The 22,636-nt window shown below is 38.5% G+C and overlaps 2 protein-coding genes across 12 annotated transcripts in view; one reads left to right on the top strand and one right to left on the bottom strand.

Moving 5' to 3' along the window:
• drc1 (dynein regulatory complex subunit 1 homolog (Chlamydomonas)) overlaps nt 1-13,687 on the top strand; it is a 77,691-nt gene extending 64,004 nt beyond the window's left edge. Inside the window, exons 1-15 of one of the 3 annotated variants that reach the window (XM_069158143.1) lie at nt 6,674-6,963; nt 7,141-7,297; nt 7,546-7,646; nt 7,754-7,937; nt 8,106-8,243; nt 9,987-10,073; nt 10,198-10,320; nt 10,487-10,614; nt 10,685-10,819; nt 10,941-11,322; nt 12,566-12,655; nt 12,793-12,876; nt 12,957-13,099; nt 13,268-13,420; nt 13,493-13,687. In XM_069158143.1, coding sequence (XP_069014244.1) covers nt 6,887-6,963; nt 7,141-7,297; nt 7,546-7,646; nt 7,754-7,937; nt 8,106-8,243; nt 9,987-10,073; nt 10,198-10,320; nt 10,487-10,614; nt 10,685-10,819; nt 10,941-11,322; nt 12,566-12,655; nt 12,793-12,876; nt 12,957-13,099; nt 13,268-13,420; nt 13,493-13,613 — 2,103 coding nt within the window. In that variant the 5' untranslated portion in view covers nt 6,674-6,886 and the 3' untranslated portion in view covers nt 13,614-13,687. Of the gene's footprint in view, nt 1-6,673; nt 6,964-7,140; nt 7,298-7,545; nt 7,647-7,753; nt 7,938-8,105; nt 8,244-9,986; nt 10,074-10,197; nt 10,321-10,486; nt 10,615-10,684; nt 10,820-10,940; nt 11,323-12,565; nt 12,656-12,792; nt 12,877-12,956; nt 13,100-13,267; nt 13,421-13,492 lie in introns of those variants that run through there. The other 2 variants (XM_069158144.1, XM_069158146.1) reach the window with 2 other exon arrangements.
• A 1,128-nt stretch (nt 13,688-14,815) lies between these two features.
• The window catches only part of otofa (otoferlin a), a 74,249-nt gene continuing 66,428 nt past the window's right edge, over nt 14,816-22,636 (bottom strand). For 7 of the 9 annotated variants that reach the window (XM_069158133.1, XM_069158136.1, XM_069158139.1 and 4 more), the window contains 5 exons: nt 20,041-20,282; nt 19,115-19,287; nt 18,690-18,790; nt 18,067-18,254; nt 16,789-16,870 (listed from right to left, as the gene is read on the bottom strand). In XM_069158133.1, coding sequence (XP_069014234.1) covers nt 18,074-18,254; nt 18,690-18,790; nt 19,115-19,287; nt 20,041-20,282 — 697 coding nt within the window. In that variant the 3' untranslated portion in view covers nt 16,789-16,870; nt 18,067-18,073. Of the gene's footprint in view, nt 16,871-18,066; nt 18,255-18,689; nt 18,791-19,114; nt 19,288-20,040; nt 20,283-22,636 lie in introns of all 9 variants that reach the window. The other 2 variants (XM_069158135.1, XM_069158141.1) reach the window with 1 other exon arrangement.

Here is a 22,636-nt window from a genome sequence, read left to right as displayed (position 1 = left end):
TTGACCCTGTTTAATATCAAGAGTTTATACCTCACAGTTACTGAGAAAATCGAAGGCAAAGTTCACTTTTTTTGCATTTTGAAATTGAAATTTCCTAATTTAAAATATTCATTAAAAATAATCGGTAATAGCTGGCGCAAAACTTTGACTGGATTCCTGTTCAGGAGACTCTCAACTATGACCCTGAGTAATATCAAAAGTTTAACTTTTTTTCATATTTTCGACATGCTATATATGACTTTTCATGTTTTGGACGACATGCTATAAAGAGACTTTTTTGTTCTTATTTTGGACAAAATGCTATAGTATGACTTTTTTCCCATGTTTTGGACGAGATACTACAGTGCATAGGAATTTATAGGGACATTTTTTATTGTCAAAAAGTGTTTTTTTCCGTCATTTGAACATGAATAAAACAAAATCCTGAATAGGTGGCGTTAAACATTGAGTGGATTCCTGTTTAAGTCCGTCCTGACTTTGACCCTACTTTATATCAAGAGTTTATACCTTACAGTTACTGAGAAAATCGAAGCAAAGTTCACTTTTTTTGCATTTTGAAATTGAAATTTCCTAATTTAAAATATTCATTAAAAATAATCGGTAATAGCTGGCGCAAAACTTTGATTGGATTCCTGTTCAGGAGACTCTCAACTATGACCCTGAGTAATATCAAAAGTTTGACTTTTTTTGATATTTTCGACATGCTATAGTATGACTTTTCATGTTTTGGACGACATGCTATAATGTGACTTTTTTGTTCTTATTTTGGACAAAATGCTATAGTATGACTTTTTTCCCATGTTTTGGACAAGATACTACAGTGGAAAGGAATTTAAAGGCACATTTTTTATTGTCAAAAAGTGTTTTGTCCGTCATTTGAACATGAATAAAACAAAATCCTGAATAGGTGGCATTAAACATTGAGTGGATTCCTATTAAAGTCCGTCCTGACTTTGACCCTACTTTATATCAAGAGTTTATACCTTACAGTTACTGAGAAAATCGAAGGCAAAGTTCACTTTTTTTGCATTTTGACATTGAAATTTCCTAATTTAAAATATTCATTAAAAATAATCGGTAATAGCTGGCGCAAAACTTTGACTGGATTCCTGTTCAGGAGACTCTCAACTATGACCCTGAGTAATATCAAAAGTTTGACTTTTTTTGATATTTTCGACATGCTATAGTATGACTTTTCATGTTTTGGACGACATGCTATAATGTGACTTTTTTGTTCTTATTTTGGACAAAATGCTATAGTATGACTTTTTTCCCATGTTTTGGACAAGATACTACAGTGGAAAGGAATTTAAAGGCACATTTTTTATTGTCAAAAAGTGTTTTGTCCGTCATTTGAACATGAATAAAACAAAATCCTGAATAGGTGGCGTTAAGCATTGAGTGTATTCCTGTAAAAGTCCGTCCTGACTTTGACCCTGTTTAATATCAAGAGTTTATACCTTACAGTTACTGAGAAAATCGAAGGCAAAGTTCACTTTTTTTGCATTTTGGAATTGAAATTTCCTAATTTAAAATATTCATTAAAAATAATCGGTAATAGCTGGCGCAAAACTTTGACTGGATTCCTGTTCAGGAGACTCTCAACTATGACCCTGAGTAATATCAAAAGTTTGACTTTTTTTGATATTTTCGACATGCTATATATGACTTTTCATGTTTTGGACGACATGCTATAAAGAGACTTTTTTGTTCTTATTTTGGACAAAATGCTATAGTATGACTTTTTTCCCATGTTTTGGACGAGATACTACAGTGCATAGGAATTTATAGGGACATTTTTTATTGTCAAAAAGTGTTTTTTCCGTCATTTGAACATGAATAAAACAAAATCCTGAATAGGTGGTGTTAAACATTGAGTGGATTCCTGTTTAAGTCCGTCCTGACTTTGACCCTACTTTATATCAAGATTTTATACCTTACAGTTACTGAGAAAATCGAAGGCAAATTTCACTTTTTTTGCATTTTGAAATTGAAATTTCCTAATTTAAAATATTCATTAAAAATAATCCGTAATAGCTGCCGCAAAACTTTGACTGGATTTCTGTTCAGGAGACTCTCAACTATGACCCTGAGTAATATCAAAAGTTTGACTTTTTTTCATATTTTCGACATGCTACATATGACTTTTCATGTTTTGGACGACATGCTGTAATGTGACTTTTTTGTTCTTATTTTGGACAAAATGCTATAGTATGACTTTTTTTCCCCATGTTTTGGACAACATACTACAGTGGAAAGGAATTTAAAGGCACATTTTTTATTGTCAAAAAGTGTTTTGTCCGTCATTTGAACATGAATAAAACAAAATCCTGAATAGGTGGCAATAAACATTGAGTGTATTCCTGTAAAAGTCCGTCCTGACTTTGACCCTACTTTATATCAAGAGTTTATACCTTACAGTTACTGAGAAAATCGAAGGCAAATTTCACTTTTTTTGCATTTTGAAATTGAAATTTCCTAATTTAAAATATTCATTAAAAATAATCCGTAGTAGCTGGCCCAAAACTTTGACTGGATTCCCGTTCAGGAGACTCTCAACTATGACCCTGAGTAATATCAAAAGTTTGACTTTTTTTTATATTTTCGACATGCTATAGTATGACTTTTCATGTTTTGGACGACATGCTATAAGAGACTTTTTTGTTCTTATTTTGGACAAAATGCTATAGTATGACTTTTTTCCCATGTTTTGGTCAAGATACTACAGTGGAAAGGAATTTAAAGGTACATTTTTTATTGTCAAAAAGTGTTTTGTCCGTCATTTGAACATGAATAAAACAAAATCCTGAATAGGTGGCAATAAACATTGTGTGTATTCCTGTAAAAGTCCGTCCTGACTTTGACCCTACTTTATATCAAGAGTTTATACCTTACAGTTACTGAGAAAATCGAAGGCAAATTTCACTTTTTTTGCATTTTGAAATTGAAATTTCCTAATTTAAAATATTCATTAAAAATAATCGGTAATAGCTGGCGCAAAACTTTGACTGGATTCCTGTTCAGGAGACTCTCAACTATGACCCTGAGTAATATCAAAAGTTTGACTTTTTTTGATATTTTCGACATGCTATAGTGTGACTTTTCATGTTTTGGACGACATGCTATAACGTGACTTTTTTGTTCTTATTTTGGACAAAATGCTATAGTATGACTTTTTTCCCATGTTTTGGACGAGATACTACAGTGCATAGGAATTTATAGGGACATTTTTTATTGTCAAAAAGTGTTTTTTCCGTCATTTGAACATGAACAAATCAAAATCCTGAATAGGTGGCGTTAAACATTGAGTGGATTCCTGTTTAAGTCCGTCCTGACTTTGACCCTACTTTATATCAAGAGTTTATACCTTACAGTTACTGAGAAAATCGAAGGCAACGTTCACTTTTTTTGCATTTTGAAATTGAAATTTCCTAATTTAAAATATTCATTAAAAATAATCGGTAATAGCTGGCGCAAAACTTTGATTGGATTCCCGTTCAGGAGACTCTCAACTATGACCCTGAGTAATATCAAAAGTTTGACTTTTTTTCATATTTTCGACATGCTATAGTATGACTTTTCATGTTTTGGACGACATGCTATAATGTGACTTTTTTGTTCTTATTTTGGACAAAATGCTATAGTATGACTTTTTTCCCATGTTTTGGACGAGATACTACAGTGGAAAGGAATTTATAGGGACATTTTTTATTGTCAAAAAGTGTTTTGTCCGTCATTTGGACATGAATAAAACAAAATCCTGAATAGGTGGCATTAAACATTGACTGTATTCCTGTAAAAGTCCGTCCTGACTTTGACCCTACTTTATTTCAAGAGTTTATACCTTACAGTTACTGAGAAAATCGAAGGCAAATTTCACTTTTTTTGCATTTTGAAATTGAAATTTCCTAATTTAAAATATTCATTAAAAATAATCCGTAATAGCTGGCGCAAAACTTTGACTGGATTCCTGTTCAGGAGACTCTCAACTATGACCCTGAGTAATATCAAAAGTTTGACTTTTTTTCATATTTTCGACATGCTACATATGACTTTTCATGTTTTGGACGACATGCTGTAATGTGACTTTTTTGTTCTTATTTTGGACAAAATGCTATAGTATGACTTTTTTTTCCCATGTTTTGGACAACATACTACAGTGGAAAGGAATTTAAAGGCACATTTTTTATTGTCAAAAAGTGTTTTGTCCGTCATTTGGACATGAATAAAATAAAATCCTGAATAGGTGGCATTAAACATTGACTGTATTCCTGTAAAAGTCCGTCCTGACTTTGACCCTACTTTATATCAAGAGTTTATACCTTACAGTTACTGAGAAAATTGAAGGCAAATTTCACTTTTTTTGCATTTTGAAATTGAAATTTCCTAATTTAAAATATTCATTAAAAATAATCGGTAATAGCTGGCGCAAAACTTTGACTGGATTCCTGTTCAGGAGACTCTCAACTATGACCCTGAGTAATATCAAAAGTTTGACTTTTTTTGATATTTTCGACATGCTATATATGACTTTTCATGTTTTGGACGACATGCTATAAAGAGACTTTTTTGTTCTTATTTTGGACAAAATGCTATAGTATGACTTTTTTCCCATGTTTTGGACGAGATACTACAGTGCATAGGAATTTATAGGGACATTTTTTATTGTCAAAAAGTCTTTTTTCCATCATTTGAACATGAATAAAACAAAATCCTGAATAGGTGGCGTTAAACATTGAGTGGATTCCTGTTTAAGTCCGTCCTGACTTTGACCCTACTTTATATCAAGAGTTTATACCTTACAGTTACTGAGAAAATCGAAGGCAAAGTTCACTTTTTTTGCATTTTGAAATTGAAATTTCCTAATTTAAAATATTCATTAAAAATAATCCGTAATAGCTGGCGCAAAACTTTGACTGGATTCCCGTTCAGGAGACTCTCAACTATGACCCTGAGTAATATCAAAAGTTTGACTTTTTTTCATATTTTCGACATGTATGACTTTTCATGTTTTGGACGACATGCTATAATGCGACTTTTTTGTTCTTATTTTGGACAAAATGCTATAGTATGACTTTTTTCCCATGTTTTGAACGAGATACTACAGTGGAAAGGAATTTATAGGGACATTTTTTATAGTCAAAAAGTGTTTTGTCCGTCATTTGGACATGAATAAAACAAAATCCTGAATAGGTGGCATTAAACATTGAGTGGATTCCTGTAAAAGTCCGTCCTGACTTTGACCCTGCTTTATATCAAGAGTTTATACCTTACTTTATACCCAACTGTAAGGTATAAACTCTTGATATAAAGTAGGGTCATAGTCAGGAGGGACTTTAACAGGAAACCACTCAGTTGCTGAGAAAATCGACGGCAAATTTCAATTTTTTCGCATTTTGAAATAGAAATTTCCTAATTTAAAATATTCATTAAAAATATTCCGTTAATAGCTGGCATAAAACTTTGACTGCATTCCTGTTCAGGAGACTCTCAACTATGACCCTGAGTAATATCAAAAGTTTGACTTTTTTTCATATTTTCGACACGCTAGAGTACGACTTTTTTCATGTTTTGGATGTACCTGAAGCTGGAATTGAAGCCATGATCTTCTCACTGTGAGACAACAGCACTCACCCCTGTACCACTGTGCTAGTACAGTAGTTTATTTTAGGAGATAATATGACGTTTTCTTCATATTTTAGACACCAAAGCAGACAACATTTGGCCTTACATTATTTAGATTTTTGGGATGAAAAAAAGGCAAGTTACCCCCATATGTTTATTTTTTGGATGAATACATATATCTCTCCAACTGGAATTGAACCTATGACCTTTTCACTGTAAGGCAGCAGCACAAACCACTGTACCACCATACGTGTCGGAGAACACCCTATTTTTTAATCTTTTTTATTTAACGACATGCCTTAGTGTGACAATTTAAATTTTTGAAAAAAAAAAAAAGTCACACTATAGCATGATGTTTATTCATATTTTGGACAACATACAATAGACTTACTTTTTTAAAATTTTTGGGATGAAAATAAACTTGTCGTCTAAAATATGAAGAAAACGTCATACATCCATAAAATTGAAAAAATGTCACACTATAGCATTTCGTATAGTAAATAGTTGTCCTAGTTGCCTACTGGCGAAACCACATGACTGACGCGGGTTACAAGTTTAAAGAGTTTTTGTGTAGTTAAAGCTTCCAAAAAGGCGATTAAGCTTAATGAACGATAAAAATAGGGAAGAAGAATTCATTGGCGAACAATAGGGCTTTGAGACTTTCGGTCCTGGGTCCCTAATAAAAAGCTCAAACTTTCTGTTGTCTATTGTACATTAAGGATGCTTTTTTTTTTTTTTTTTTTTTTTTTTTTATTATTTTATTGTACTCTATTAATCCCCGAGGGGAAATTCTTTCACTACAGCAGCATCCCGAAAAGCTCAAATGCCTGAAACCTTGTAGTAATCAATAACACAACAGTAATTATTTTCACATAGCCTATAATGAACATTACCACAACTATTTCCCATGTTGTCACTGACTATCATTCTCCCCCCCCCCCCCATCAATTCATGTAAATACATAGACTGAGGATTGTACGTGACATAAAGAACATAACATCTCCCGCAAACTTGATATTTATTGGTTATTTTCGTCGTTAAAATAATGGGTTTGATCAAGTCCTGCATATTACTCATCTTAAATGCTAGTTTACGGCGGTACGTGAACGCAACACCCGTTGCTCTCCGTTGGCTCCGTTACCATAGCAACGTGTACAAACCACGGACCGCGTCTCGGTACGAACCTGCCACCGCGACACGGAGCTACTTCGTTTAATCTCCATCACTACAGAACTTCGAGATTTCTGTCAGTAACTTGCATATGGAAGAAGCTGCAAAGGATCCAAGAGAGGCGCTTGAGCCCTCTGTGTTGTCCGAAAATCAAGAGGCTGAGACCGGGTAACCTCGTTAGCTCAGTTAGCTTGCTGGAGCTAACTAACGTAACCTGAGGCTGTTCAAGCTGAACAACTTTCAAGAGTAACTTCAGTGACGATAGAAATATATTAATGTCTCTAAATTCACAAGGATTCATGCGCTGTAGTTTTTGTTTCATGTTTTGTATTTTCCTAAATACAGTGGTGAACATAACGCGTCTCGGGTTTCCACTGAGAAGGATGATGAAGAACCCAAAGTGGAGGACAATGAAGCGTTCAAGGACCAGAGCCGAACTCATGCAGAAGAGGAGGAGGAAGAGAAGGGAGGAGAGGAGGAGGAAGGAGAGGATGGTCAAAAGGTTTTCTTTTTTATCTGCTTCCAAGACAGTTTCTGCTCTAATTTCAATGAAATTATCAAATCATTATGATTTCGTTTCCCATCTTTCAATCGAGCCAGAATACAAACAATAATAAATAAAAGCAGTTTTTGTTTTGTTTTTGCTTTCACTTTATTTTAATCACTTTAAATGTATTACCTTTTCATTGATTCTTGGGAGATTTTGTTGTATTATTACGACACGAATTTAATCCCCTAATCACCTCTCAGATTATAACCGAGGTGCACAGAGAGTTGACCAACATGAAAAGTGCAGCTAAAGCCAGAGATTTAATCCGAAGGACAGAGTTGGAGGAAACCCGCAGAATTAGGTGATTCTTTTAAACTTTATATTCAGTGTCCGAACTCAACCCCTGTGCCGTTTTAAATACCTAATAAATAATAAGAAACGGCACCATCCTTGTTCCTTTTTACACAGAAAAGAGCGACTGGAGAATGATGCAAAGTCCAGACAGGAGAAACTTGAGGAGATCATGGGAGGGTGGTCAATAGTTGAAGAGAAGTCGAACCCTGAGGAAAGGCAGGAAGTCCTGAACTGCCAAAGGCAGCTGTGTGATGCTCTTATAGAAGACAAGAAAAAACTAATAAATGACCTGCAACAGGTAACTCTCTGCAGCTGTTACGTTAGTAATAAGTGTGTGTGTGTGTGTGTGTGTGTGTGTGTGTGTGTGTGTGTGTGTGTGTGTGTGTGTGTATATATATACATAATAATTTGGTTTCATCTTGTTTGCCATGATAACTTTGATTACTCTCTGCATTGTGCTGAACAGGAACTCAAGTCAGCAAACGATCGCTATGTGGAGAACTTAAGGAAGAACACTGAGGAGCTGGACTGGATGGATGAAAGGATGGAGGACCAGATGAAGCGCATTACAAAGACCTTCAGGGACGACATGGCCCAGAGAACGGTAGGACCGGATCTCGTTGTAGAGGGGAATCAGAAGGATAGGGTTTACTAAATCAGTAAGTAACAAGATATATAATTAGTTTCTTGATTACCTTCACATCCCATAACCTTTTGGCTGGCAGCACGGCTCTTTCTTGGCTTGTCAGTCCACCACTTTGTTCTCAGACTGAACATCTGAAACAATCTGAATATCTCAACAGCCATCAGATGGACTGCCGTAAGCGTTTGTGCAGTCATTCATGACCCACAGAGAGTGTAGAGTAATTACTTCTCATGATTTTCCCTCTAGTGCCTCCATGAAGTTGACATTTAGGGTTTTGGGTGAGCGTGAACACTTTCCCTGAGGAGAGATCCTGAGAATGTTTGTCTTTCTGTGTTGGCTGGGTGTACCCTGCCTTCCCCAAAAGTCAGCCGGGATAGGCTTCAGCCTATAGACATAGATAAAGGATGGATGACAGTAATTCATTTTTTGGAGATTAGACTTTGAAGATGAGGAGGCCACCTCATAGAGCAAAGCCCCAAATGAAGGTAGGCGATAAGACAGGACCCCCGGGAGCCTCGAAGCTGGAGGTGGTGGAGCAAAGTCAGTAGATTTCTATTTTATTTATATAGCGCCAAATCACAACATGAGATATCTTTGGGCACCAAATACAGAACAGAACCTCATAACATTATAGAGAGGAACCCAACAATTCTCACGAGTGACAGCCGGAAGGTAAAACTCCTTTTTAAGAGGAAGAAAACCTCAGACAGAGCCTGCTGTCGGAAAACAGAACATGGCTCCGAGGTGTGCGACCATCTGCCTCGACTGGTTGAGAGGAGGGGAGAGCGGAGATGTTAACTTTAGTTGAGGCTCCTTGGAAAACTAGAAGGATGAGGTGGTGGTGGGGAGGAGGAGAGTTGTACATCAAGAAGTCTGAAAGGCAGAATGACAGAATTATGAAAATATTTAACGAACAGGGACAAGAAACTGATTGGCTTAAAGACACTGGGAGAAAGTTCACCGGGTAAGTAAAGTGACGAACATGGAGCAGCGGGAAAGGGACACGTTGACCCTGAGAAGAATAAAGATGAAACGTGAGGGCACAGATCTTCCTTGTTGAACTTACACATAAGCTTAATTTAATGCATTTCTGTTGAATTTGGTAGAAACATTCTGGTCCCCGTCAGGATAAATTGTAATCACTTTGATCATCCTTAACCCTCGTGTTGTCCTTGGGTCAAAATGACCCGCAGCTGTGTTCAACCAACTTCTATTTTATTTCTATATTTTCATATTTTTTGGGATCATTGGTGACAAGGATGCTGTGAGGGTTTCTTTAAACCAAAAAAAAAAATCCCCAAAAATACAAAAATATAGAAATAAAATAGAACTTGGTTGAACACAGCTGCGGGTCATTTTGACCCGAGGACAACACGAGGCTTAACTTCTCAGCATTTTTAGCGGTGTGATCAGATCAAATCTTTATCCCACACTTCGGTTTATGACAAAAGGCCTGCGACACTAATCCCATTCCATTACTTCAGCTTTACTTTGAGTTAACTGCAAGTTCTCAGGCAAACATTTATTATTGCAGAACACATTAAACTAAGATGAAGGATTTTACAGCTGCAAATCAGTATGTTACTGAAGCATTAAGCTCGAAGCACCACTGTGCCTCACAGATTTAGAGGGGTTGTAGACATTTATTCTTGTTTGTGTTATTGTTTTTGTCTCTAATAATTGCACTGGTGTTGTTGGCAGAAATCTCATGTGCAGGAAATCGAAATCTTTCTCACGAAAGAAAAGACCAAATGGGACCAACTCCTGCAGGAACTTAGGGAAAAAGAGGTCAGGATTAATTACATGAAAAATAAACAACACAGGCACAAATGCAGACTCAAACTTTTCATTAATTTCTTCTGATATATATATAAACTCTGTACCCTCTACTGATATTTAATCTGTTTTTTAGCCCGAGAGATTGATGGAAAGGAAGAGGAAAGTGGAGGAAAATGAAGAAAACATACACAACGTGATGTTGGACAGTACCAACAAGCATATATCCACCGAGAGACAAAACGATGCAAGGCTTCAGGTTTGTACAAATAATTAATAATTAATTCAACTGAAATGGTAGAGAACTGACTCAGAAAACAGAAATAACGTTTATGGCAATCGTGATTGTGTTGCCAAGGATTTTTATAAGTGTTTACTGCTTGTCAAAAAAAAAGTCTTTCTAAGTCCCGTACTTGCATTTGCAGCCTCTGCAGAGAGATCGGGAACTATGCAAAGGCACCGAAATGCTCAAGAGCCTAAGAGACAAATACCAAAGGAATCAGAAGACAGTAGATGAAACGACCATTGCCCAAAATAGGAAGAAGATCATCAGGTAGTTCAGTTTCTCTCACACAAACACACAACACACAGTGTACAGTTAAGCTGATGCCTTTGTATTTCAGTCTGCAGACAGAAATGAAATCCCTAAAAGTCATGTGTGCTGCACAAGAGAAAGAATTTATGGAGAGGAGCCAGTATTTATCTGAGGTCCACAAATGCTCCATCCAGCAATATGAACGCCTGCAGAAGCAAGTCAAGTGAGTCATAATGATTTAATTCAAGGTATTACTGACGTACTGTAATGTAGACTTACTTCTTTTACCTGAAGCTTTTTTTCCTCCTTTTTGTTCACCTCCACCACATCTCCACTTCATGCAGGCACTTAGTACTCACTGATAACAGACAATTTGAGAAGGTGTGGTTGATGCAGGACGAAAAGGTGAAGCAACTAGTCATGAAGGTTTTGGATATTGACTCACGGATCTGCAAGCACCTTGGTTTAGCCTGGAAGTGGCCTCCTATGGCCTTCATGGAGATCTCTGGCCCCACCCAGCCTCAGAAACAGGCCCCGAGGCAGTGCAGCCAGGAGACGGTGGACGTCTCAGCCGGGCCGAGCCTGGAGGCTGACATAAAGAGCACAGACATGGAAGTGTACATAGAAGCGACAGCGGAGCAGAGTGAGAGCGGAGCAGAGGTGGAGGAAGGGAAGTTGTCCATGAAAGAACTGAAGCAAGCGATGGAGCTGCTGTGTGATGAAGCGGTCAGAAACCACGACAACATTCATGTTCACGTACAGCGACAGCTCCTTAAGCAGATGCTTTTGTAGGACAGGACAAGAACTGTACAATATTTTAGATGATTAAAAATATGTTTTTATTGTAACAAACACAGACACATCGAATTAATAACATAAGAAGACATGTTAGAGGATATTTTTGGAAATACGCTTTCCAGCACAGATTTTCATTTAACATTTAAAATGATAAAAGATTATTGTTAAATTTACTAAAGAACTTTTGTGGTACTCATAGATGGATTGTTTTTTTTTAACCTTCTGCCAGAGCCAGGCTAGAAGTTTCCCCTTCTTTCCTGAAGTGCAGCAGGCAAAGTAAATAAATACCTGAACTAACAAAGTTTTGTTAACATAAGTCTGTGCTTCACAGGTGTGGCACAGGTAATCCCCTTGCAGTCAATTCCAGCACGTACTGTACCACTGTCGCCATGCTTACACACAAAGATCATTTATGAGATGTCACATTTGCTTCCATCCTTGTCTGTGGTTCAGATATCTTAAAGTAGCTCAGAGATTTATACCTTAGTTTTATTTATCATATCACATAAATGCCTTGCCTCTTCTTGCGGGTTATAGAAAATGTAAAACCCAACGTATCGAATAACCCTGCTTTATGCTAAGCTACGCTAACAGCCTCTATTTAATATGCACACATGAAGTGATATCAGCCTTCACATCTCACTCTTGAGAAGAGCAAAAGTGCATTTCTCAAAATATTGTACTATTCTTTGTCTTTTGCTCTCATCTCACCATGCACTGGGACCAGGCCATGTCTCATATTTTAATATCAATTTTTTAATTTTTAAAATCGGACTCTGGCCTCTTGAATGGGACAAGGATACTTATTGTAATTAAAAATTGTCCCAAGTGTGTTTCATCCAAGGAGCCCACAGTTGTTCATTTTGTCATCACAGTAGTGGAGCTGTGACTGACTGAATTTAATGGATGTTTTTTTATGTGGAAATTGGCAGCGTTTAAGTGGTGACCTGAAATGGCCTTCCTGCAGACTGCAGTTGTTACATACAGAATGTTTGTGCAGTAGAAGCAGACACATTTTTTTTTTTAATCTGTGCAGTGAAGCTTCCCTCTCTGAAAAATGACAATTGCAATCACACAGTATCAGTTACAGCAGCACAACATAGCAATGATGTGAAGTTGGAAGCACAACAAGCATCTTCAGACAAAAAAACGTCTCTTCGTCTTATCTCAGGGCTTCCTGATGGAGGGTAAACTCCTGAAACTGCTGGCTCCCCTGGAGATGAAAGAACAGGCCGATGTGAAGGTGGCTTCTACCCTCTGTGTGAGTTCATGTTCAGTCATTTTTCTCCTATCTTCTCGCACAAATGCAGTCTTTACCTGGACCTGTGTGTCTGACATACATCACTGTATCGCTGGACTTCACGGGGTAACAACCGGACATGTTGTTTTCTCTTCCAGTCTCTGGGCCTTGAAGACGAGGATTTACCCGAGCTGGTTGAATTCTTATTAAAGTACAAACAGCAGCAGAGACAGCAGACTAAGGTGAAGAGGTTTGAACTTCAGCTTGTACTTAAATACAGCTTTCTTTGATTCGACAGTTACTCTTCTGCATCTTCTATTAGTGCTTTGTCCGCCTGCAGGAAGTTTGTGCTGGGTCCAGTGGCATGGCAGACGTAGTGGAGAGTACAATGATCTCCGAACTCATCCACCCGAACCATGTCCTGCCTGCTCTAAAAAGTTTCCTCGAGCAAATCAGGAGGTCCAGGTAAGACCACATAGTGTCTCCTGAATAATCCCTGATTAACTGTTGGATTGTTCTGTCTGATATATAAAACCTCAAATCACTGTTAATCCCGGCATCTGAGAAAAAAAGACATTTTCCTGTGTTTCATCACGGGCATCTGATGTTTGTGTGTTCCTGGTGCTTTTTAAGGGAGAGCTCAGTCCACCACCGGTCCAGACACGATTATTTAGCATCCCAGAATACCTCAGTGGACAAGGCCTACTGGGAGAGCATGGCAAACATCATCTCTGAGGACACACTCAAATTGTGGGATGCAGCAGAGCGCAAGCTAGAGGAACACCTGTGAGTAATATACACACAAAACAGCCATCCAGCTGCATCAAGTGACTGATTTGTATGTGTGTGTGTTTCCAGGTCAGTCTTGACAGAAGTAGCTGACATTGTCTCTAAGATTGAGGATCTGAAGGAGAAGAACACTGAGTTGCGGATGCAGCTGCAACAGAAAAACACAACGTTTGAGAATGTTTTCCAATAACAGTGTAGAAAATGTCATGACAATGTACTGTAATTTACACAAGTCTGCTGATAAAGGTTTTTCAATGTAAATATTTTCTGCTTTTTTTTGGTCATATTTAATAGTAAGTTAAATATCTTTGAATTTTAGAACTGCTTTTTCCTGAATTGACAAAAATAAGCAATCAGAATACAGCCCTGGAGGTCTGTCTTACAAATTTCAGCGTGGACTCAGACACTATGTATGTGGAGTATTTTGTGAAAGCCTTTATGTTCATTTAAAAAATAATGCTCTTGTTATACAATGTGATACTGGATCCTTTTTTGACTACCCTAAATGAAAAATACAGTGCAGCTGCTCTACATATATAACAGTTCCTGTGCAGTACACAGTGTATAGAAAACAGCACTGAGACATACAGGGGATGTGTGTGATTGGTGCTTCTACCCAGCAGCATTAAAGAGCTGGTGGCTGAGCTCTGAGGGCACAGAGAAGAAGAGCAGCGCCACGAAGACCAGAGCCAACACAGCAGCCAGCAGCAGCACACAGTGCAGCTTGTAGTGCCTCCAGGTCAGGATACACAGCGTCCTCACCGGGCTCAGCAACCACGACATGCTGGTGTTGGGACGACTGCAGAGACATTCAGAAATCAAACTGGTCAGCCATTGTTTCAAAGAGCTAACTCTCAGTTAGATAATAACGTGAGGCTCACTGAAACTAATGTTGTGTGAAGTGGAACGATCTGGACACAACAGTGACATCAGTCTTTGATGCAGATGAAGCAAATTTGTTTGCAAACTGTACTTACACACCCTGCAGATATGGAGCAACATAAGCATTTATTTGTAGTTATGCATATGGTGAATCTAAGTCAAATACTCATTCTTCTTTTAGCTCCGTTTTGGTCTCTGCTAACTTCTGAAAGAAATAACTGACCCATAACTGCTAAATGCTCTCCTGGATCTCCTAGTCATTACTGTGGTCTGCTTTTTGGTGCTGAGCAAGAAGTCCACAGAGGTTTTTGCTGAAAATAATGCAGCGATGAGAGTCAACCAAAACAAAAGCAGTGAGCCTAGAAACCAAAACAATGAGCTGTAAAACACTCTAAAGCTCCATTGCGTCATGTGATAATTATCTGCGACCCCTGATACATACAAGTAGTCATGTGACCTATTGTCATTGTAAAATGACCATTTCTAGCTGCTTTAATGATTCTAAATATGTAGTCATGGAATTCAGTTTATTTCAAATTGTCAAAACAAACAAAAACAAATATTGCACACAATTCAACACATAAATATAAATACACAAATTCATTGTAAAAACAGGCAAGTTTAGTTTAGTGCAAACAATAACTGTAATCGGTAAAACGCAGATTCACAAACAAAGACTGTAACATATGAGGTCAACTGCAGTCAAAATTGAAGGGGGTAACGGACACCACACACAAGGCCATCTAATATGGAGGCAGGGTTAGATCATTTTCAGAAGCAACCTCAAACCCTTTTCGCAGCTCTGTTCAAGTGCACTTTGATCATAGTCCCTTGAAATCATCTTTATATTAACTATAATGTTAAAGACAACAAGGGCGGTGATTTGGTTTGTGTCGAGCTGGAAAGACAAAGTCATGCCAACACACATGACCTCTCCGGTCAGTTATCACAATGATGCATGCATATTAACACAAAAGCCTGTTTTGGTGACAACCTTTACGTGTTTAGTAGTTTTGAGGACTTTTAAATAAGACCTGGTCAAAGGATATTCGCAAATAATATTCTATTTCTTTCTCCTGCGAGTGTTTTTCTCAGTACGGATTACAGCACAGGACAGTGGACTGAAGAGCAATTACACAATTACACAAAAACATGAGAATACTGACTGAGCACAGGACATCCTGAGAGAATCAGCTGAACTGTCCACAGTTTAATTATAAAAACAGAAAAATTAAAAGGATTTGCGAACACTGACCCAAATCTGGTTTGGTTGCTTTGATTCAAGAAGATTAAATATTGAACAATGCAGTTGAACTAAACCCCACGACATGTTTAATAAGTATTTGTTTCATTTTGTAGTCATCTTGTTCTCTGTCTCATTGAATTGTATTAGGAAAATAGACTTTTTTTTAGTTTCTTCATTAATATTCTTATATAAGTGTGCAAAGACCGCAAGAGTTATAACATTTGAAAAAAGGTAACACTTTGCATTAACCCCCCATCTGACATTTATTGGCACTCTATAAGCACTTCATGAATGGTTTATAACACACTATAATGCAAATATAAATATTTGTAATTTATTTTTCAACGACTGTAACACTTCCTGTGGGGACTGAAAGGTGGAGGCTGATGTATAAAACACAATGAATGACAATATAAAGAAACATAGCTGTAATAATATTATATCTTCATAGGAGAAGTTATAATTGTTAATCAATTAAAATGACCTTCAATCTGTCTATAATTACATTATAATATTTAACAAACTAGTTAACAAATGTTTATATAGTGCTTACAAATCCTAAATGGGGGGGCAGGGTAAATGTGTTACCAAAAATATCGGTCATTTGTTCCCTAACAACCTAAATCAGGAGCAGATCATGTGTCATCACTTGAAGTGAATATTCCATGCAATCGTGTGACCACTAACCCGACACGCTGATTTGTCCTCATGAGTAAATGAAAAGACGTATAAAGAAACAAATAAACATTCACTGTCGTATAACATTGCTGGAGAAGAAGAAGTGTGAGTGAGATCAGGGGTTACTTTGTTTAGTCAGTTCGAGGATGGAGTCCAGATACTGTGCGTTATATTTGTTAGGTTTGTGGCAGATTGGTTAGAAGCAGTTCTGCAGTGGATTGGAGGGGAAACAGTCACATCAGATGGTGTCTGCTCTTCTCCTCAGTGCTAAGGTGGAAGGCTGATTATGAAGATCAGGATGGACTGGAGAGGAGAAAGTAATGCAATCGGACCTGGTTCTGCTTCCCGTCTTGTGGGTGAGCCAGCACCTTCCATGTGTCTCCGCCCATTCACTCATCCGTCTACCCTTCCATCTTTACGGCCGGTCACCCCACCCTTTCCCCGTCCTCCCAGCAGTGACTCAGGCCCCCAGCAGCTTCTTGACAAGGTAGCCCGGCATGCTGTAGAGGAAGAGGCCCAGCATGATGAGCAGCAGCAGGGCCAACACGATCTTGATGATCAGCCACTTGTAGCGGTTGCACACCAGGTAGCGGATGGCTTTCAGCGGACTCAGGAACCACAGGAAGGTGGTGTCTGGGCGACTGGATGGAACAGATGGAGGTTTTAGAGGAGAAAGCAAAGGAATGGTGAGGAGGGCATGCAGGTGGAAGGAAGCGTGAGAAGGGGTGGATAGAGAAAGAAATAGGGTGAAAGATGGGAGGAGTAAAAGACAGGAAGAAAACCTGGCATTAGTGGTTAGTAAGCCATGTGGACAACAGCATGCTCACAATCCACATTTCTATCAAAACTATATTTCACAAAAACACATCGCACAGTGGAAGTTTTCCCATATGTAGAAATGGGTATGTTCATAAAAATGAATGGATGGATGGATGGATGATTGACCAACATGTTTTTAAAGCTATTTTAGTTTAATACAACGTTTATTCAACTTCTGATTTACTTCATGTCATCACCTTTACAGACACACTAGTGTCCCTGTTTTAAGTCCTATTTAAAGCTGCTATGAGTAATGAAACTGACATTCAAGACATGATATGACCCATAAGAATTTTTATATTGTTGTGAAATTATAAATGTAGTCAGTATTTATTTAAGTGCTTTGTTTTTATATCAACAATGAAACATAATACGGCATCAAAGTGACCATTTTTGGAACCTAAAGTCACTTTACTCGATGCTGCTACGTCTCATTTCATTAACCAAAACGGTAGCTTCTTCTATATTTGGTAAAATCTGGAATGAACTCGATAAAAGGGTTTCTTGAAGTGCTATTGCAGAATACCAGCTGATATCAGAGCTATCACAATGACACATTTTCTGATTTGTAAATAGACACGAGTTAAGCCGAACCCTTAGACTAACCCTGACAAGTGACATGTTTAAAAACTGAACCGAGTGTAAAAATCATCACGAGATGATGTTATATTGTAAATTAATTAACATACAAATCGTTCCCATCTCTACTATCCATCTTATATGCAGTGAACACTGCAGTTGTTCACCTCTACTTAAAAATGTGCCTCCTCCTTTCCAAACCAAACAGTTGGTCACATACGAGATGACTTATGAAACTTGGTGGCATAAAGGAACGAGACAAGATAGAACAAAGGGACACAACGACTATTCTACTTCTAAGATAGTGAAGGAAAACAGAAAATAAAGAAAGTGTTTGGCAGGACAGAGGAGGAGGAGTTGTAGTTAAGACATAAGAATCCAGGAGGAAAAAGGGGGCAAAAAGAGAAGCAGAGACAGTGAGGAGGGGGTCGGAGGCTACCAGCGCGTCAGGCCCCCAGCATCTTCTTGACCAGGTAACCAGGGAATGAGTAGAGGAAGAGGCCCAGCATGAGCAGCAGCAGTATCAGCCCCAGGGCCTTCAGGATCAGCCAGCGGTAGTTGTGCCAGATGAAGTAACGAATGGACTTCAGAGGGCCCAGAAACCACATAAGACTGGTGTCCGGGCGACTTTGTGGAAGAAGGGAGAGAAAGAGGGAGGGAAGGAATGTAGATGAGGCAAATAGAGGGAGACAGGGGAAGGAGAAAAAGAATCACATGCACAAAAAAAGGGAAAGGACGAGGGGAAGGGAGAGACAGGGAGACAGTTGAAGAGATGGTAGGAGGAGAAACAAGTGTAACAGTGATCTTTTACAGTGCAGAAAGCAGCGCTGAAGTTTCAGAAAACATGACCAAATCACATCTTTGTAAGATTACATATATGTTTGGTCATGATTTGCGTCTCTATGTTTTGATGCTGATGATTTTTAACTGCTTTTTGCATTGTAAGAATGATTTTCCCAACGAGAAAGTTAAAGGGACCCGTGTGTGTGTCCAACTGTGAAACCAGTGAGTTTGTTTGTAAGTTGCTATATTCTCCCTAAATGCAACATGTTGATATCTTACTTTGGTTTCTCCAGAGGATCCGGCTCATTTCGTCCCAGACCAACAGGACTTTTCTCTGCCTCTTCTGCTGTCACCAGGTGAAGCTCAGCCTCAACCTTACCCTGTAAGGACATCAATAACATGCAAATTAGAAAAGAAAAAGTCACCTTTTGACCACAAAATAAGTACTGTGAAATACCTTACTTTTTGCAACAAGCTCCCTCTGAAGCTTTTTGAACTGCCCTGTATTTTGTTCTTTCACTTTCTCGCTTTTATTGTACTTTTATGGACTTGTGTTTTCCTTGATACTGCTGATTTTCCTTCATCATTTTCCCCCTTTAAGGTGGCGATCTAACATTTTGAAGTGATTTTGAGATACATATTTCCCAGACTGCAGTCATGACTCTGCTCATGCTGCGATGCCCAGCATTTCAAGACTGTCTCACCGTGAGCTCCATGTCATCGTTCTCATCACGGGCGACAAACGGCCACCATCCTTTGACCCTCTTCTGTTTGAAGATGGAAATAGTGGGCAGCTCATTTCGGATCATGTCAAGAGAGCACTGCTTGGCCGTCTTGGCGCCGCGAGGGAACCGGTTCAGGTCCAGCTCGATTGCACCTGGGAGTGGTGATAGCAAAAGTGGTCAGACAGTGAGGGCTGTAAGCCTCTTGTAATGACTGAGGTCAAATGAATGGGTGACTGGGCCAGGAGCAGGCCACTAAACAGGACAATGAACCAAAAATACATTTGAATTAAAACCAGCTATTTCCTGGTGAATTTGGTAAAACAGAAGACACCATGACTGGATTATGACAAATTATACCAACATCTTTGTGAGGCTGTAGTTCAAAGCCAAATGTCAATGTGCTGACCTGCAGATGCATATATTTATTACCATAGTTAGAAAGCTAACGGCTAATTAGCACAAAACACAAAGTACAGCTGATGCTGATGGAATTGTTGTTTGTTGTGTAAGTATCTGCATAAACCAAAATGTTGGACAAACTGAGATTTCATGTGATAGAAATGGAAATGTCAAAGGATCATCAGTTATTAAAAACAATCCTTCAGGTACCACATTTCTTGGCAATAGTTGTTGAGGCATTTAACTAAAAGACAGAAATGTTGACCTATTAGTTGGCCAAAGGCAAAGTCAGGTGAGGTTCATCCACTGGGGAACATGAATGTTTGTACAAAGTTTCATAATCATCTGACATATTTCAGTCTGTTCAGATCAGCAGCTCACAATTTTGAGCAAAAGACTAAAATGATTCCTCAAACAATAAGATTTGACGTAACAAGCTCAAGTATGTCTTACAGCCCCAAAAGATCAAAGAGAACAAAAAAAAACAATAATTTCTCAGTTCTCACCCAGGAAGTCATCAGCAGAGAAGTGGTCTGCATCCCAGACCTGCATTGTGAGACGAGGAGGGATTTTGTATTCAGTCTCATCCCAGGAGAACATGGACTCTTTCTTAGAGATGACGATCTTCTCCTCGGCCATGAGGTAATCAAAGGGGTAGACGAAGCGCCAGTTGAAGTTGCCCTCACCGGTCAGGGAGTGGTAGTGCACGTCAGTGTCCTGTTTGTCCTCCTGCTGCCCTTTCAGCCATCTGCGGAAACGGTCACAGAGATCAGAGTTAGGCTGATCTCTGGGATCATTCATGATGTGATGAGCTCATAGATTTTGTCATGCACTTATAAGGTCTGACAGGAAATTACAATTGTCTGTCAGTTACTTTCTAACAATTTGGAGTAATTTAAACAAGAGCATAGGACATGTTAAATATACCAGTCTGCTAACAAGAGAGATGATGCGAGTAGGTCAAAATCAAAACACATAATGTGGCTCCCCAAAAGCAAATCAGATTTACATTCATGCGTGTATGACAATGTTAAATGTCTGTTGGGTGACCCATAAAAATCTGATTTGCTGTTGGAGCTTCACACTATTTACAAAGCCATGCACACATAAAGCTTGCAGAAGTGTCACTGGCCAAATTTATCCAAAATATTTGTTTGAAAAAAGTTCATCCTTGATGCAGATTGCGAATAGAGGATCAAAGCTCAGGATTATTCTGTTGCGGTTTCATTAACAGCGGAGCGAGGCTGGCTTCATAAGTCAGGGGTAGCAGGGAAGAAGCTGCACTCTCAGTTCTCAAAATGCATCGTTAAAATTCATTACATTACATATTAGCAGCCTAAAACTACTTGGCAAATACAGAAGAGTCCCCCCAAAAAAGATTTGGTAACTGAGATGCATAAACTGGTATAATTTGAGAGAGGGCGTTGGGGAGTTTTAACTAAAGGAAAGAAAACGTGCCTGATCTCATGTGACCCAACAACTGAATTATCTCTACTGTATGACAACACCGGATCCATCTGAAACAACCCCAGTTCTCCTTTCTTCCCTCTCACTCCGGGACAGTCCGGTCAGCTACAGAAATCTGGAGTAAAAGTGATCTTCCTTTCTAAAGCACTTCGTCATTCTGTGTTCAGGGTTGTTTGAGGATGGCATCCTGTTTGTTACAGTAAAGTCCGGAGGTGACCCATCCACAGGTGATACCACATCAGTTGAGAGAAAAATGATTCTGGTTAAGATAGGCAGGAGTGAAGAGGAACCAATATGTGGTACATTAGAGGTTGAATCCAGGCTGCAAAATAACAATGTTAATAAGAACATTGGAGTCATGTCAACCAGGCATGCATACAATCACCGAGCATTTTATTAGGAACAACTGTACACCTGTCTGTTTACACAGTTATCCAATCAGCCAATCATGCGACAGCAGTGAAAAGCATAAGATGTTGTTATCCGAGTCTGAAACTGCTGACGGTTTTCATGCACAACAGTCTCTACAGTTTACTCAGAATGATGTAAAAAAGAAAACAACATCCAATGAGCAGCAGATCTGCCGATGAAAACGCCTTGTTGATGAGACACGTTAGCCAATAACAGATATCAGGCACTGCAGTAAGTACAGGCTCACAAAAACTGGACAGTTGAAGACGGGTTTGATGAATCTGCATTTCTAACAAGGCTCCAAATGGTAGGCTCACAATTTGGATGAAACAGCATGAATCCGTGGACACAACCTGCTGGGTGTCAGGAGCCGAAGCTGCCAGTGAAGTAATGGTGAACAATTTTGGGATTTAGCAGAATAGGAGATTTGCAGCATGAATTTGCAGGCGACAAATTTTCAAAGAATTATGGGATGTAATCATGTCACTTAGTAATATTTCCAACATCATGTAGGATCCATGCCGTAAAGAACTGAGGCTGTTTTGAGGGCAAATGAAGGCCCTATCCAGTATCAGTATGCTGCTTCTAATAAAGTGCTTGATGAGTGTACAGAAAAGTGCACTTTCATGCAAGATTTTTTTTTTTAATTGGAAATTTGTGGAAAGTCATTATTTTTTGGTAATGTCCAGGAGCGCCTGCAGCACAGGACCAAACCACAACACCTCACACAAAATGTACAGCAGTTGTGCAGCTGTGGGAAAAAGTCCATCTCATCTTTCTGATGTTTCAGCTGTGTTAATTAAAGTCTGAACAAAACAGTGCTTTTTGTGGTTGATACCAATATTGATATAGAACAGTTTGAAATCTTTTTTTTTTTTTTTAAACAAACATATTTTGTGAAAGGGCTCCTTTTATAGTGATTAACCCAAATAGACAGCTCACCTTACTAAATTGATCTTTGTAGCTTAATAGCTACTTAAACTCGGTGTTTCTGTTTTGAAGCTCATAGAAAAAGTATTGGTTGGACCATGTTCACAATATCAATTAAAACATTTTTACGACTCCACAGAGTGAAACTAATATTAATTTATGTTGCAAAAAATGAAATGAGAACTTTTTTGGAGTTTAAGAGTTGTGACCAAGATAATACATGTGGTAGGTAAGATATTTTACAAATGAAAAATAAACTGCTCTCCAGTGGACAAATAATGTAATGAAGACTCT

Source organism: Embiotoca jacksoni, unplaced genomic scaffold (assembly GCF_022577435.1).
Source record: "Embiotoca jacksoni isolate LCO1_2020_lvr unplaced genomic scaffold, fEmbJac1.0.p SCAF_23, whole genome shotgun sequence".
Taxonomy (NCBI): domain Eukaryota; kingdom Metazoa; phylum Chordata; class Actinopteri; family Embiotocidae; genus Embiotoca; species Embiotoca jacksoni.
The sequence above is the reverse complement of the archived record's forward strand: the minus strand, read 5'-3'. Positions and strand labels throughout refer to the sequence as shown.